The 14,385-nt window shown below is 47.7% G+C and overlaps 1 protein-coding gene across 1 annotated transcript; it reads right to left on the reverse strand.

Annotated features, from left to right (window-relative positions):
• On the reverse strand, window positions 1-3,889 carry NHP2 (NHP2 ribonucleoprotein). The gene is made up of 4 exons (XM_059061068.2): window positions 3,656-3,889; window positions 3,404-3,473; window positions 1,036-1,141; window positions 1-363 (listed from the first exon to the last, which is right to left on the reverse strand). Exons 1-4 carry the CDS (start codon window positions 3,813-3,815, stop codon window positions 238-240), a joined length of 462 nt encoding a protein of 153 aa, XP_058917051.1. The 5' UTR covers window positions 3,816-3,889; the 3' UTR covers window positions 1-237.
• Between the last annotated feature and the right edge of the window lie 10,496 nt (window positions 3,890-14,385).

Consider the following 14,385-nt stretch of genomic DNA (forward strand, 5'->3'; position numbering starts at 1 on the left):
TTTTAGTTTTAGCATTTACTTCTCCCACATCATCTTCAATGAAGCTCAGCAGAAAATAGCACTGATGAAGATGCTGGCTTTGCTGCCGTGAAGTAGCTGTTGGAGCCACCTGGGAAGAACACGTGCCTCAGGGTACCACAGAGATGCCATGAATGTGGGTAGCAGGAGGGCAGCCAGCTGGTGTGCTGCCAATCCAACAGCTTCTGGAGCAGGTGCCCAAGTTGCTGCCTAAGTTCTTCACATGGGCGGGGGCAGGGCCTGTACCTCCTCCAGGCACTCGTCATAGGCCTCCTGGTATTCCTCGTGGGGCTTGACCATTATCACACAGGTGGGGCGCTTAGAGCCAGCGGCTGCACCCAGGTCCTGCAGAGAAGGAAAAAGAAGGGCTGTTTGGAAAGAAGGCCGCACAACCTGTATACCAGGGAGTCACAAACTGACGATCCACCAGCCTAATCCAGCCCACAGACTAGTGCTAGTGTCAATGTTAAGACATGTGCTAGTCAGTCAATGTTAACATTTTGAATTGGTTGCCACCATTTAAACTCAGCAAACTTTCGAGTTGTGGTCAGCAACACTGGGCCTACAGTTCCACACGGCAACTGTGAAAGGGCTCCAGCCCAGCAGGGACTTTCCCCTTGGGCAGCGCCTATGCTTTCCAGGTCCCTGCCATCCCCCACTCCCTGGACCCCAGACCTGGCCTCTGCTATGTAAGGGTAAGGACAGCTTCAGGTCCCTAGAACATCCTCTCTGAAACTACACCCACTTAATAGGACTTACATATCCAAGTTCACCTTCTGTTTCATTCCCATAGTCCATGGAGAAAGGGATTCCCATTTTACAAGAAAGAAATGGAAGTGCAGAGGGGTAATTTATCTGCAGTCCCTCGTCTAGAAAGCAGCAGAGCCAAGAATCCATCCAGGCCTGTCTTAACTCCAAAGCTCACGCTCCTTCCCACTATGGCCTGCTGCCACATACCTGATCCCAGACACCCACCCTCCTGTGCTGATCGAGATCAGGGGCACATGTGCTCCTTACCGTCTTAGAGGGGATATAGACGTACGGCAAATTCCGGTCTTCACACATAACTGGGAGATGGCAGTATACCTCAATGGGTAATGTGTCTCCTGCCAAAACCATGATCCTGAAATAAGACAAACCACTGTCATTTCCATCTTGCTTGTTCCCTCTTTCAGTCATAAGTGTTGCCTCTGAGCTGGGCCTTGGGGGTACAGAGATGGGTAAGCTGCCCCCTGACCTCAAAGAGTCCAATTATTAATGTGTGTCTCCCAACCTTTAGAAATTCATGCAGGTTTGTTTGGTGAGTGCATTCCTCTGGGGAGGTAATCTCTATTGCTTGGCAACAAGTAAATGCCACCAAGTGTGACAAAGCATATCACGCTGGGACAGATGAGGTATAGAGAGATGCCAAGGAGTAAGAGCTCAGCTCTCCTTGGAAGATCAAAAAATGACTCAGGAAGTGACACTTGAGAGGAAAGCTGAATGATGAACGTGTCAGGCAGCCTGTGGAGGGGCTGGAGGCAGGGAAAGCATTTAAGGTTGAGAGAATCAGGACACCAGATACACAGGGGCTGGCTATTGCTGGGGAGCCAGGGATGGCTTTGGAGTCCAGGATGGGGATGGGGCAGACAAGATGGCTAGAAAAACTAGTCACATTTAAGGGCCTTGAGTGCTTCCAGGATCATTCTCAGAGTGACAGGGAACCAATGAAAACTTGCCAGAGAATCCTCAGCTAGGGCTCTTAGCTGGCAAGGTGTTGGGGTTCTGGGACAAGGGCCTCAGCAGCCCTGATGACACAGAGGGGAAGAGTCTGTTCCCTAGGGCAGTGAGAGGAAAACACAAGGAAAGAGCTCTTGGTTCAAAGCACTGCATCCACACTCCTAGTTTTCCTTTTGCCTCATATACTCTCCTCCTCTGCAGGCTCCTCTTCCTTTGAGTCGCCCTTATTTTATTTTATTGGCCATGCCACACGGCTTGCGGGATCTTAGTTCCCCAACCAGGGATCGAACCCTGGGCCCCCTGCAGTGGAAGCACGAAGTCCTAACTGCTGGACCGCCAGGGAATTCCTCAGTAGCCTTTAAATGCTGGTGTTCCCACAGCCTGGTCCTTCGCTGCCCTGTCAGTACTTTCTCCCCAGCTGACCCCATCCATAACCAAGGCTTCAAGTGCCAACTATGTGTTGACAACTCCCAAATCTATTCTCTCCAGCTTGACCCTCTCCCAAACTGCAAACCCTTATAGCCACTTGCCTGTTTGACATTTCTGCTAGGGAGAGGATTCATATGTCTAAAAGGCACCTCAAAAACTTGTCTAAAACCAGACTCATGATCTTCCCATACAAACCCGGCTCCCTCCACTATTCACTATTTCAGTGAGTGCACCCTCTGTCCATTCGCCTGGGACCCACACCTCTTCACTCCATGTCGGTAAGTCCTCTCATCCATCCACTTTAATTCTTTCCATCTCGCCATCACTAACCCAATCAAAAATTGCCCTCGCCTCTTCTATACCACAGTAGCCTCCTATCTCAATTTCCCCATCTATTCTTCCACCTCTGATCCTTCTCAAAGTTGCCAGAAAAATCTTCTTAAGGTGTAAACATAATTATGTCACTCCCTGGCTTTAACCCTCAGTGGCCTCCAAAGCTCTGAGTGCAAAAACCCCATGCGAAGGTAGCACTTCTGCCCACTACTACCCTCTCTTGCCCTGAAATCCACTTTCTATTGGCAGTATGCCTCCCCTCCCCACCAGCCCACAAAATAATTCCTATATCTTCAGACCTCAGCTACCCCACCTAGGTCAGACTCCATACAACATCAAATCCCCCCAGCATTATTTATCTCTGGAGCACCTACAATGTACCAGACACTTCTGAAAATAAAGCAGTGAGAGGCTTTTTCCTGTTCTCAAAGAGCCTACTTTCTGGCCCTAGCGGGAGATACAGGGAATAAAAATGCAAATAAGTTTCAGGTTCTGATAAATGCCAGAAAGAAAAGATGTAGGATAATGAAGTCATTCTCACTGCACCCTGTACTTTTCCTTCATGGTTACCTGTGACACTTGTAATTTTGTGTATTTGATTACTGTCATTGTCTCCCCATAGTATAGTGCCTGAAAAAGAGTAGACAGTAAATAGTCGCTGAATGAATGAAGCTGGGATCTACCCTAAGTGAGCTGGCTTACACGATTCGCTTCCCCTGGAATTCACTTTCCCCATGGTGTCCCTTTGCGCTAGTGTAAGTGATGTATCAGCATCTGTACGGAAGGGAATTTACCTTCTGCACATGAGGGGGAGTCATAGTTCTTTTACCGACTACCTACTAAGTAGCAGGGATACCTTCGTCATCGTTTAGAAATGCAAAATCCGGCGGGAGGGGGTTCTTACCCTTTCTCGCCTTTGTTGATAAATTTCTGAACTTCCTTCACCCCGCGCCGAATCTGCTTCTGCTTCACGGCTGCAACGACAGAAGAATCAGTCGAGGGGACCTCCGCCCGCCACCCGGCGTCCACCCGCACCTTTTTTTTTTGCGACGCCACGCGGCCTGCGGAACTTCCCCACCTAGGGGTCGAACCCATGTCCCCTCCACTGGAAGCGCAGAGTCTTATCCATTGGACCACCAGGAAAGTTCCGCTGCACCTTTCTTGATGCATTTGTAGAGCTTCCGCGTGAGGCGGCGAGAAGCCAGAGGCTGCGCGATGGGGTTCAGATTCACCAGCAGCTCATGGTAAGTGCGCTCTCCGCAGCACGCGTCCGCCTGAGCCTCCGGCCCGTCTGGATCTGCCTTTATTTTGGTCATGGCAGCGACCGCGGCAACCGAGTGCCCAAGGTGCTAATCCACGCGGCCGGCGCTTCAGGAATCACTTCCGGGTCATGCCGCTCTGCGGGAAGCGGGCAGTACATCATAACCAATTAGGAACTCAGGTCTCCGACTCTGACCAATCCTTGACGCTCAGCTCCTTAAATATAGAGCACGGAGGGGCGGGGTCCCGGCCGTAGGGGCGGGGCCAATCCCATAACTGAGGCGAGGCGGGGCGGGGCGGAGCGGGTTAGGGCCGGAGTCCGAGAGTTCCGGAGGCGAGGGGCGGAGCTCTGAGGGATTCGGGGCCTGGAGGACGTGTGGAGGCACTAGGACCCGGGCTTGGGCTCTTCTGAGAGTTCGGCGTCACAGAATAGGCGGCGGGAGGAAGAGGAGGAGGAGGCTGTACCTGTAGGGTCGTGACCACATCTAAAGCGCGGGGTCTGCGACCGGACTGGAAGAATGGGAAGTCTGCTTGGTGTGATTCCAAACCTCCTCAGAATCTGATCCCTTAGTTAGGCAGTGCCTAGCCCGGTAAGGTCCCGGGTCCTGAACTGGTCCTGGCTGGTGTACCCTAGGTGCCACGGTTAAGGTAAAGCCTGACACTGCTAACGATTCCTTCGTTCCAGCACGATTTTTCACACTTCTGCTTTCTCTTTCCTGTTAAGGGATGGACCCACTCACTCACTGATTGCCTCGGTCTAGACCGCTGTTCCCCAGAGAGCCGGTGGCTCGCTCCCACCCTTCCCGCAGGAATCTGCTCAGATGTTTACCACGGGAGAGGTTCTCCTGACCAAAGTATCTAAAATTGCAGTTCCCGCCGACCTCCCAACGGCATCCCCTAACCCTCTGTTTTCCTTGTAGTTCCTACCGCCGCCTGGCATCACGCCCACGCAAGGCATGGCGGAGACAGCTGGTGGGAGCTGAGGGAAGACAGCGTGAACACTGGGGTTGAGACTTCGGTGTGTGGTGGGGGAGAGCTCTGAGTAGGCTCCCGGTTTGCAGTTAACTCTAGAGGATTAATGGACTGTAATGCTGGGGAGGCGAGCAGGCCTAGACTGGGGTGGATCTTGTACCTCTGACTTACTTCATGTACCCTGTCTTGGAACACTGGATGAATATTAATTAGATCATTGTTACAAATTAGTTGCCTTTGATTATAGGATTGACAAAGGCAACTAATTTGTCAATTAGGCCTGTCATTTTTGTGGTGGCCAAACAGGCCAGAAAGTGGAACTTTAGAAGTCTGCACGTGGCCTTGCCAGCACAAGGCAGTTAAGCCAGCTGAAAACTGACCTTGTTAACCCTGTAACCAAGTGCAGTCATTACATAAAAAACAAGTAGCTTTTAAAAACTTAGTATTTTAATAAGAAAAAGTAGGATGCAATCCATATAACCTTAGACCCCAAATAATTTCACAAATAGAAAAATATATCAGTTGAACAATGAGAATAGTTATATAAGCAACAAAAAATAATTTGAAAATAAGCAAAGTTTGTATGCACAATGTAACCAAAAATTGACCTTTTAAATGTTTGCACTTTGGAATTTCTTGAGAAAAGATAGTCCCTCCTGAGCTTTAGGACTGGTGGCTACTGTCAGCTTTGCCTTACTGTCCACCACTTTGCTGCACCATTTCTCACCCCAAACCCTCCCCCACCTTCTCCCTCCCCCTAGGTCCTGCAGTAGAAATTCTGGCCCTCCCTGGGGAGCCCTCCCCAAGTGGCACATGAGGCTGTGAGAGCAGAGCTCCTCTGAGCACACAGCTGGCAGGGCTCTGCAGGGTGGTTTTCTTTTCTTTTCCAATCTTAGTATTTTTTTTTTGTTTTATTAGAGTATAATTGCTTTACAATGTTGTGTTAGTTTCTGCTGTACAATGTATACATATATCCCCTCCCTCTTGGACCTCCCTCCCACCCCCCCATCCCACCCATCTAGGTTGTCACAGGGCACTGAGCTGAGCTCCCTGTGCTATACAGCAGGTTCCCACTAGCTATCTGTTTTACACACGGTAGTGTATATATGTCAATCCTAATCTCCCAGTTCATCCCACCCTCCCCTTCCCCGACTGGGTCCACATGTCCATTCTCTATGCCTGTGTCTCTATTCCTGCCCTGGAAATAGGTTCATCTGTACCATTTTTCTAGATTCCACATATATGCGTTAATATGCGATATTTGTTTTTCTCTTTATGACTTACTTCCCTCTGTGTGACAGACTCTAGGTACATCCACATCTCTACAAATGACCCAATTTCGTTCCTTTTTATGGCTGAGTAATATTCCATTTATATATTTACCACATCTTTATCCATTCATCTGTTGTTGGATATTTAGATTGTTCCATGTCCTGGCTACTGTAAATAGTGCTGCAATGAACTTTGGGGTACATGTGTCATTTTGAATTATGGTTTCCTTAGGGTGTATGTCTAGTAGTGGGATTGCTGGGTCATATGGTAGTTTATTTTTAGTTTTTTAAGGAACCTCCATACTGTTCTCCACAGTGGCTGTATCAATTTACATTCCTACCAACAGTGTAAGAGTGTGCAGGGTGGTTTTCTATTCCTCCTTTAGCCTTGTTGGTTGGGTGACAATGTGTCAGGGTTGCAAAGGGGAAAGGTGCTCCCAGATGTGTGCACTGGGCATGATGAACTTCGCAGAGAATTATCATCCCCAATTCAAGCAAATGTGCTTGACTGACCTCACCAAGGTCTCAGTTATGAAGACCTCTCAGTTCTCAAATGGAAGGAGGAAGGAATTAACATTTATATGCCAAGCACATTACATGTGATATCTCATCCAGTGCTCACAAAGAATACCTTTATTATTCACAATTTCCTGAGGCTCATAAAGGTAATAGCTTCATGCAGCTCACACAAAGCTGAATTTGAATCCTGGTCCGCTAGTGTCCAGGCTCATGCTCTGCTCATCTCCTGTGACTCGGTATTCAACTTTAGCTCAGAGTTTATGAAATGTGGCTGGGTAGTGAAAGTATGGGAATCTTGGCTTGGCCAGGTCACAAGTGTCAGTTTTTTGAGCCATAAGACAATGAAGTGCCAAGAACAAATCTGTCCTCAGTAAACCACACCGTGTATTTCTAACACCAGTCTCAGAGATCTGTGCCAGATCCAAGGTGGTTTGTGTGACTTCACTGATTTTGTGTGAATGGCCACTCCTGTTCACTTGAAGCAGGGTAGAATGGGTAAGAATGTAATGGCTAATGGGTAGTTGATCAGGGTTCTAAATGACAAATGACTTTGGGCAAGTCATTTAACCTCTCTGGGCTTCAGTGCCTCATCTATAAAATGAGAAAGTTAGACCTAGATGGACTAAGGTCCCTTCTTTTAGAAAACTGGGGTAGATGATTTTTTAAAATTGAGATATAATTCCCATATCATACAAATTGCCCGTTTAAAGTATACGATTCATTGGTTTCAGTGTATTCACCGAGTTGTGCAGCCATCACCACAGTCAATTTTAGGACATTTATTTTCATCACTTCAAAGAGAGCCCCTGCACCCTTTAGCTATCACCTCTGACCCTCTCATCCTCCCTAGACCTACGTAACCACTAATCTCCTTTTTGTCTCTATAGATGTCCCTGTACTGGACATTTCACAGAAATGGAATCATATAGTATGTGGCCTCTTGTGTCTGACTCCTTTCGCTTAACATGTTTTCAAGGTTTGTCCATGTTGTAGCCTGTGTCAGTGCTCCATTACTACATAACATTCCATTGTATGGGTATACTATATATTTTTTATTTATTTATCATTTATCAGTTGATGGACTGGGTTGTTTCCACCTTTTGGAAACTGTGAACATTCAGGTACTGCTGTGAACATTCATGTACAAGTTTTCACGTGAGCATATGTGGTTTTTAAAAATTAATTAATTTCGGGGGGCAGCATTGGGTCTTCTAAAAAAAGTCCCTGTCTTTTTTTTTTTTTTTTTGTGGTACACAGGCCTCTCACTGTTGTGGCCTCTCCCATTGCGGGACACAGGCTCCGGAGGCACAGGCTCAGCAGCCATGGCTTACGGGCCCAGCCGCTCCGCAGCATGTGGGATCTTCCCAGACCAGGGCACGAACCCGTGTCCCCTGCATCGGCAGGCGGATTCTCAACCACTGCGCCACCAGGGAAGCCCCCTGTCTTTTTTTATAAATAAAGTTTTATTAGAAACTCCACACCCATTTGTTTACATACTGCCCGTGGCTGCTTTCATACTGTAACAGAAGAGTTGAATAGTTGTAACAGAGATTGTGTAGCCCACAGAGCCTAGAATATTAACTATCTGGTCCTTAACAGAAAACGTTTGCTGACTCCTCATCTAAATCAAATGGACTCTGACACCCAAGTTCTCCCTATCAAGCTCCTAACACTCTCAAACCAATTTCCTCCCCAGTCTGCTCCACTCCAGCTTGTGTGCCCTCCTCTCTGTCCTTCTTGAAGAAAGAGAAAAATAGATTCCTCCTTCGATGTGTAGAAAAGGAAGGCCCAGACGAAACCGAGTATGGTCAGGTTTCTGTTCCTCCTCAGCAGTAGCAGGGGCTGTGGAGGAGGAGCACAGGACTAGGAAGGGGACCGCCAGTTGCTCCCCGAATCCCACCTCTCTCCATCCCCAGCTAAAGACTGACTGCGAGAGAGGGGAGCCTGGTCCCTGGTTTGCTCTGTGGTCTGGGAGAAGTCCCTGCCTCTCCAAGCCTCATCATTCCCCTCCTGTTACCAGAGGAGAGGGAATAGACAGATCCCAAAGATGCTTACAGTTCTCACATTCTTGGAGTAGGACCATGACCTCCATGTCCCTCTCCAAAGGCAAAGCAAGAAACCAGCTTGTCAACAGAGCATGGTGCTGGCCACAATCAATCCTGGTAATTCCTCACTTCTCCAGAGGGTAGGCATACACTCAAAGCAGAGGAGATGTGAGCCTGGTCAGAGAGGGCTGGGACCAGCCCACTTGACAGACCCCAGGCCCAGGGGGTAACAGCAGAGCTTGGGCAGTGGCAATGTCACCTGCTTTCTCCATCCTATCACATCCCGTGGAATCAACAGTTATGGGATAGGCTCAGTGTCTGGAGGCAGCGGCCCTTCTGCAGTGACTCCCAGATCTCCACCTACATTTGGGACCCAGGTCTCCCCACAGTTCCAGCCACACCCACAGTGGCCAACGTTTATCCAATATTTACTTTCTATGCATTTGATCCTCTCCACAACCTGATGAGGTGGGGGTGCTTATCATCAACTCCAATTCCTCCTGGGTGTCTTTTCTCAGCTAGCCTGTCCTGACCTGCCCCTCTACCTGTGTTTTCAATTCAGTGAATGAGTCCAGCAATTGGTGTGTTCACTTTCTATTGTTGTTGTAATATATGACTACTTAGTGCCTTAAAACAATATCCTTTTATTCTCTCCCAGGTTTGCAGGTTAGAAGTCCAGGATGGCATGGCTGGGTTCCTTGACAGTGCTTACAAAGGTAAAAATCAAAGTTTCCAACTGCTGTGATCTCATCTGGCACTTGGGATCCTCTTCCAAGCTCATGCCTGCTGTTGGCATGTTTCAGTTCCTTGTGGTTGTAAGATTGGGATCCTAGCTTCCTATTGGCCAGGGATCCTTCTCAGCTTCTTACAGCTGCTCTTTGGTCCTTGTAGGTGGCCTCCTCTATCTTCAGATGCTAGGTTCAAATCTGATTCCCCTTCAGCGAACAGTAGAGGAAGCTCCTCAGGCATACTGTCCATTCCCCTATTTTCCCACCGTTGCCTGAATGATCTTCCAAAAGCATAAAACTAACCAGGTTAACCTGAACTTAAACTCCTGCTCCCCAGTAGCCTCAAGATCTAAACAAAACTCTGTGAAGTTCATTCATTCAAATGTTTTCTGAGCACTGGCTCCCTTCCAGGTACCAGTTCCACAGACAGTCTCTGCTCTCCTGGAGCTTTCTGTGTTGTGTGACGGAGGGACCCCAACAATGAACATGGCTGCGGTAAGTGCTGAGAGTGGCCATTCTACTGAGCCCTGCCACCAGGCTGTCTTCAGCCCTGCCCTCCCCCTTCCTCACCTCCAGGCTTCCCCAGCACCCCCTCCCAGCAACCATTCCACAAATCTCAGTAGGAAGCGGCTTTCTCCCAGATCCCTTCCTAGGTTCCTGTTCTTAGAGTTCCTGATGCTTCCCAATCATGAAACACAGCAGCAGAGTTCATATGAAACCCCTGGGGAGGCAAGGACTTTCTCTAGCTCCCTCTGATGCCTGGCACGGTGTCTGACACATACTAGATGCTCAGTACATTTTTTGGAACGAATGGAGAGTCCGATAGGCAATGGTGGAGAGGCAAACTTCCTCAGCATCTTCTCTACTCCTGATGGTCTGCGAACTCCACAGAAAATGCTGGCAGCAAAAACTACAGCCGCTCAGAGTTCTAGCCCATGGGTTCCTACGCTGGCATCCTCTGCCCTGGTCTTAGCTGTAAATTGCAGCTGGAGCCCCAGGATGTTGCTGCTTGGGGATCAGCTATTTAAGGATCAGAGCTCACTCCATGGCATGAAGTCTGGCAGGCATGCCAGTGTCAAGTCCAAGGAGAGCAACGGAGAAGGATGAGGTTTTCTGGGCACAAGAACAGAAAATGTCAGGCTTCCCTGGTGGCACAGTGGTTGAGAGTTCACCTGCCGATGCAGGGAACACGGGTTTGTGCCCCGGTCTGGGAGGATCACACATGCCGTGGAGCGGCTGGGCCCGTGAGCCATGGCCGCTGAGCCTGTGTGTCCAGAGCCTGTGCTCCACAACAGGAGAGGCCACAACAGTGAAAGGCCTGCTGTGTACCACAAAAAAAAAAAAAAAAAAAAAAAAAAAAAGAACAGAAAATGTGCCCATCAAGCACTATGCTCAAATCCCGTTAAGCAGTGGGAGGCAGCTGGCACTGTGGAGACAGGGCAGGTTTTGCATGCACATGCATGCACGCAAACACACACACACATACACACACACTCACATCAACACATCACCAACTTCTACCAAAACAGCAAAGAAAACAGGAGAGTCTCCAACAGAGGAGAGATTTCCCTGATTTTTGAGAGCATGCAAAGCCAATGAAAGAGGGTAATAGATGAAGCGGGTTAGCAGAGCTGCAGCTCAGGAGAGTTCAGGGGTGGCGGGGGCACTGCAGAGGGAACTTGCCTTGCGTGGCACCCACAGGCCCTGGGACTGTGTGAGCGGGAGTCAGAACTGAAACAGTGGCAGTACCAGCCCGCACCGCCTCCTCCTCCCTCCAGGCAGCCCCAGACAAAAAACCCATCTGGGAAAAGCATGGGCTTTCAGTAGGTGTTGGTGGCCCAAAGTAGAGTCTGCCTCAGGCTTCAATTGGGGATCCAGGGCTGACAACGGACTCAGTGGCCACCCTCCCCCCCTTCCCACCACCACCTGGAGCCAGAGTCCATGGCCCATGGCAGCTGCCTCAGCACAAAGTGCCCAACCATAACACAGAGTGTCTCGTGGAACTATCTTAGCTTCCCATCTGTTAAATGTCTGGATTAGGTGGTCCCTAGGGTCCCTTGGACTTCTAAAAATATCATCCTCCCCACTAATTTTATCCCTGCCAGAAATCAAATCCACAGGCCACTGGCCGCCCCAGGTCACTGGCTGGGAAAGTGGGAAGGAGGGAGAGTCAGTGCTGATGCCCTACATTAACCGTAACCCTAACCCTCCTAAGGGCCAGCATTCCCAGTTTCAAATTGTGTCCCCCCAAACGATCTGTTCAAGTGCTAATCCTCGGTACCTGTGCACGTGACCTTATTTGGAAATAGGGTTTTGTAGATGTTGTCAAGTAAAGATGAGCTCATTAGGGTGGACCCTAATACAATATGACTGGTGTCCTTATAAGAAGGGGAAAAATGCCATGTGACAGCGGAGGCAGAGATTAGAGAGATGTGTCTACAAGCCAAGGAACACCAGGGATAGCAGCGACACCAGAAGCTAAGAGACAGGCATAGAACAGATTCTCCTCTAGAGCCTGCAGAGAAAGCACAGCCCTGTGGATACTTTGATTTTGGACTTCTAGCCTCTAGAATTATGAGACAATAAATTTGTATTGTTTTAAGCCAACCAGTTGTGATACTTTATTAGTGCAGCCCTAGGAAACTAACAGACCAAGCCAGTCCCCAGGATATGCTTATTGAACAAATGAATACCTCTCCTCCCCACCCTAATCTATCATGAGGGAACAGAAAAGGAAGCAGGCCCACCCCTGATATTGGAAGGGTTCAGGGCAAGAGCATAGATGGAATCCTGTTCCCTCCTCCTCTATTTCCACCTATCCGTCCCACTCTGTTCTGTATAGTGAGGGACGCACACTCTGTCCATGAACCACCCCCCACACACACACCTTGGCCTCCCTTTAGGGACAGCTGTCTCTCTGAATAGCAGATGGAGGGAGAGGGCTGGGCAGGCAGTAGTAATGGACTCAGGGCTGACTGGGCAGGGAATTCCTGCACCTGGAGGATTGGGGGTGGGGGGACACACCCCCTTGGTCTTGCAAATGCCTCACCCCGGCCCACTAAAGCTCAGGCCCAGAAGTGAACAGCCACACATCCAACATGTGTCTAGCAGCAGCAGGGAGTGCTTTCCTGGCAGCATCTCACTCAATACTCATTCTATTTTAAAGGCGAAAAAACTGAAGCACAGTAAAGTTGAAGAATCTGTCCAGGGCTAAAAAGCTGATAAACTATATATCTGGGATCAAATCCTGATCTGTTTGACTCTCAGACACTTCCTTTCTCCATATAACATGCTTTTCCCTAGACCTGGTTTAACTGGTAAACTGCCAAAACCTTATAAAATAGTTTAAAAACAAACAATTTTTTAAAAAAGCCATCAGGGCTTCCCTGGTGGCGTGGTGGTTGGGAGCCCGCCTGTCTATGCGGGGGACGCAGGTTCTTGCCCCTGTCCGGGAGCATCCCACGTGCTGCGGAGCTGCTGGGCTCGTGAGCCATGGCCGCTGGGCCTGCACGTCCGGAGCCTGTGCTCTGCAACGGGAGAGGCCACGGCAGTGAGAGGCGCGCGTACTGCAAAAAACAAACAAACAAACAAAAAAAAGCCATCAAAGTAATTTAGTACTAGAGAAAGAATAGAGAGGCTGGAAATAGACCCAAATACATATTAGAATCTAGTATATCACAAAGGCATTTTAAATGAATGGATGGAAAGGGAAAGAATTCAATAAATGGCATCAGGACAATGGCAAGCCATCTGGAAGAAAGCAAAGCTGGAGCCCTGCCTTGTTCCTCACACTCGCCAGTAAAACTGATGATCAAAATTTTTCATATAAACAATAAAACCACAAAAGCACTAGAAAATTTTCCTTAAAATACAAAAAGCTTTTCTAAAGCACTAAGAGACAACTCTATAGAAAAACTGGACAAGAGCAGAACAGAAAGTTCACAGAAAAAGAAGCATAAATGACCTATAAAAATATGAAATGTCAGCCTCCTTCTGAACTAAAGAAATGTAAATGAAAACAGACACAACAACCGCTCCTCCCCCTGAAAAAAGGTTGCTAAAACCCAGTCTTCGAAAGCGATGGAGAGACACTGTTAAAACAACTGTAAACTGCACCTCTTTAGAGGACAATTGGACCATACTGCATCCATCAAAACATAAATGTTAGGGATTTATCCCCAGAGAGACTCACAAAAGTACCAAAGATACCGCACAAGATTCACTGCAAACTTGCTCAGAATAGCAAAAACACTAAAACTAAAGTCCTTCAGTAGGGGCTGGTTAAATACATTATAGAAATCCATACAACATGATATGACAACACATTAAAAGAATAAGATTTATCTCTATCTATGGTGAAAGTAGAAAAATTTCCCAGCTATATTGATAGGTGGAGACAAGTTGCCAGAACAATATGTTATTTAATGTACATAAACAAATATATATGTATATATATTTGCATATATACATGAAAACATAATAGTGAATATCTCTGGAGAGCTTAAATCAGGGAAGAGGTGTTAGGGAAGAAGGACTTAATTTTTGCTTTATACTCTTATGTACTATCTGAAAATGTTTTTAACATAAATATTATCACCTTTAAAATAATACATTTTAAATTCCAAAGCCAAAATCCTGACGCTATAGAAACCCAACTTTCTGAAGAGCCAAGCTGACTTTTCTAAGCTCTCAGCTTTACACAGTAAGGTTTCTCCCAAGCAGTTGTATTTGAGGAAGCTTCCATCCTCTGGAATCCCACTTGATGATCCCTCTCTCCTTAGCCTCTGTTCTGAAATCTCAGGCTTCACTTCTGGGGAGATACCAACTGCCGCTAAGGCAACTGAACTTCTATTTGAACTTCAGCTTCTAGAGCAAGCATCTAGCTTGATAAATAAAAAGTCAATTAAAAACTCATCCTTAATTTAAAAATGGGCAAGTAAACATTTCTCCTAAGGTATGCAAACAGTCATTAAGCACGTGAAAGGTTGCTCAGCATCATTAGCCATCAGGCAAATGCAAATCAAAACCACAGTGAGATACTACTTCACACCCACTAGGATAACTATAATGAAAAAGTCAGATAACAGCCAG

Source organism: Kogia breviceps, chromosome 4 (genome assembly GCF_026419965.1).
Source record: "Kogia breviceps isolate mKogBre1 chromosome 4, mKogBre1 haplotype 1, whole genome shotgun sequence".
Lineage (NCBI taxonomy): Eukaryota > Metazoa > Chordata > Mammalia > Artiodactyla > Physeteridae > Kogia > Kogia breviceps.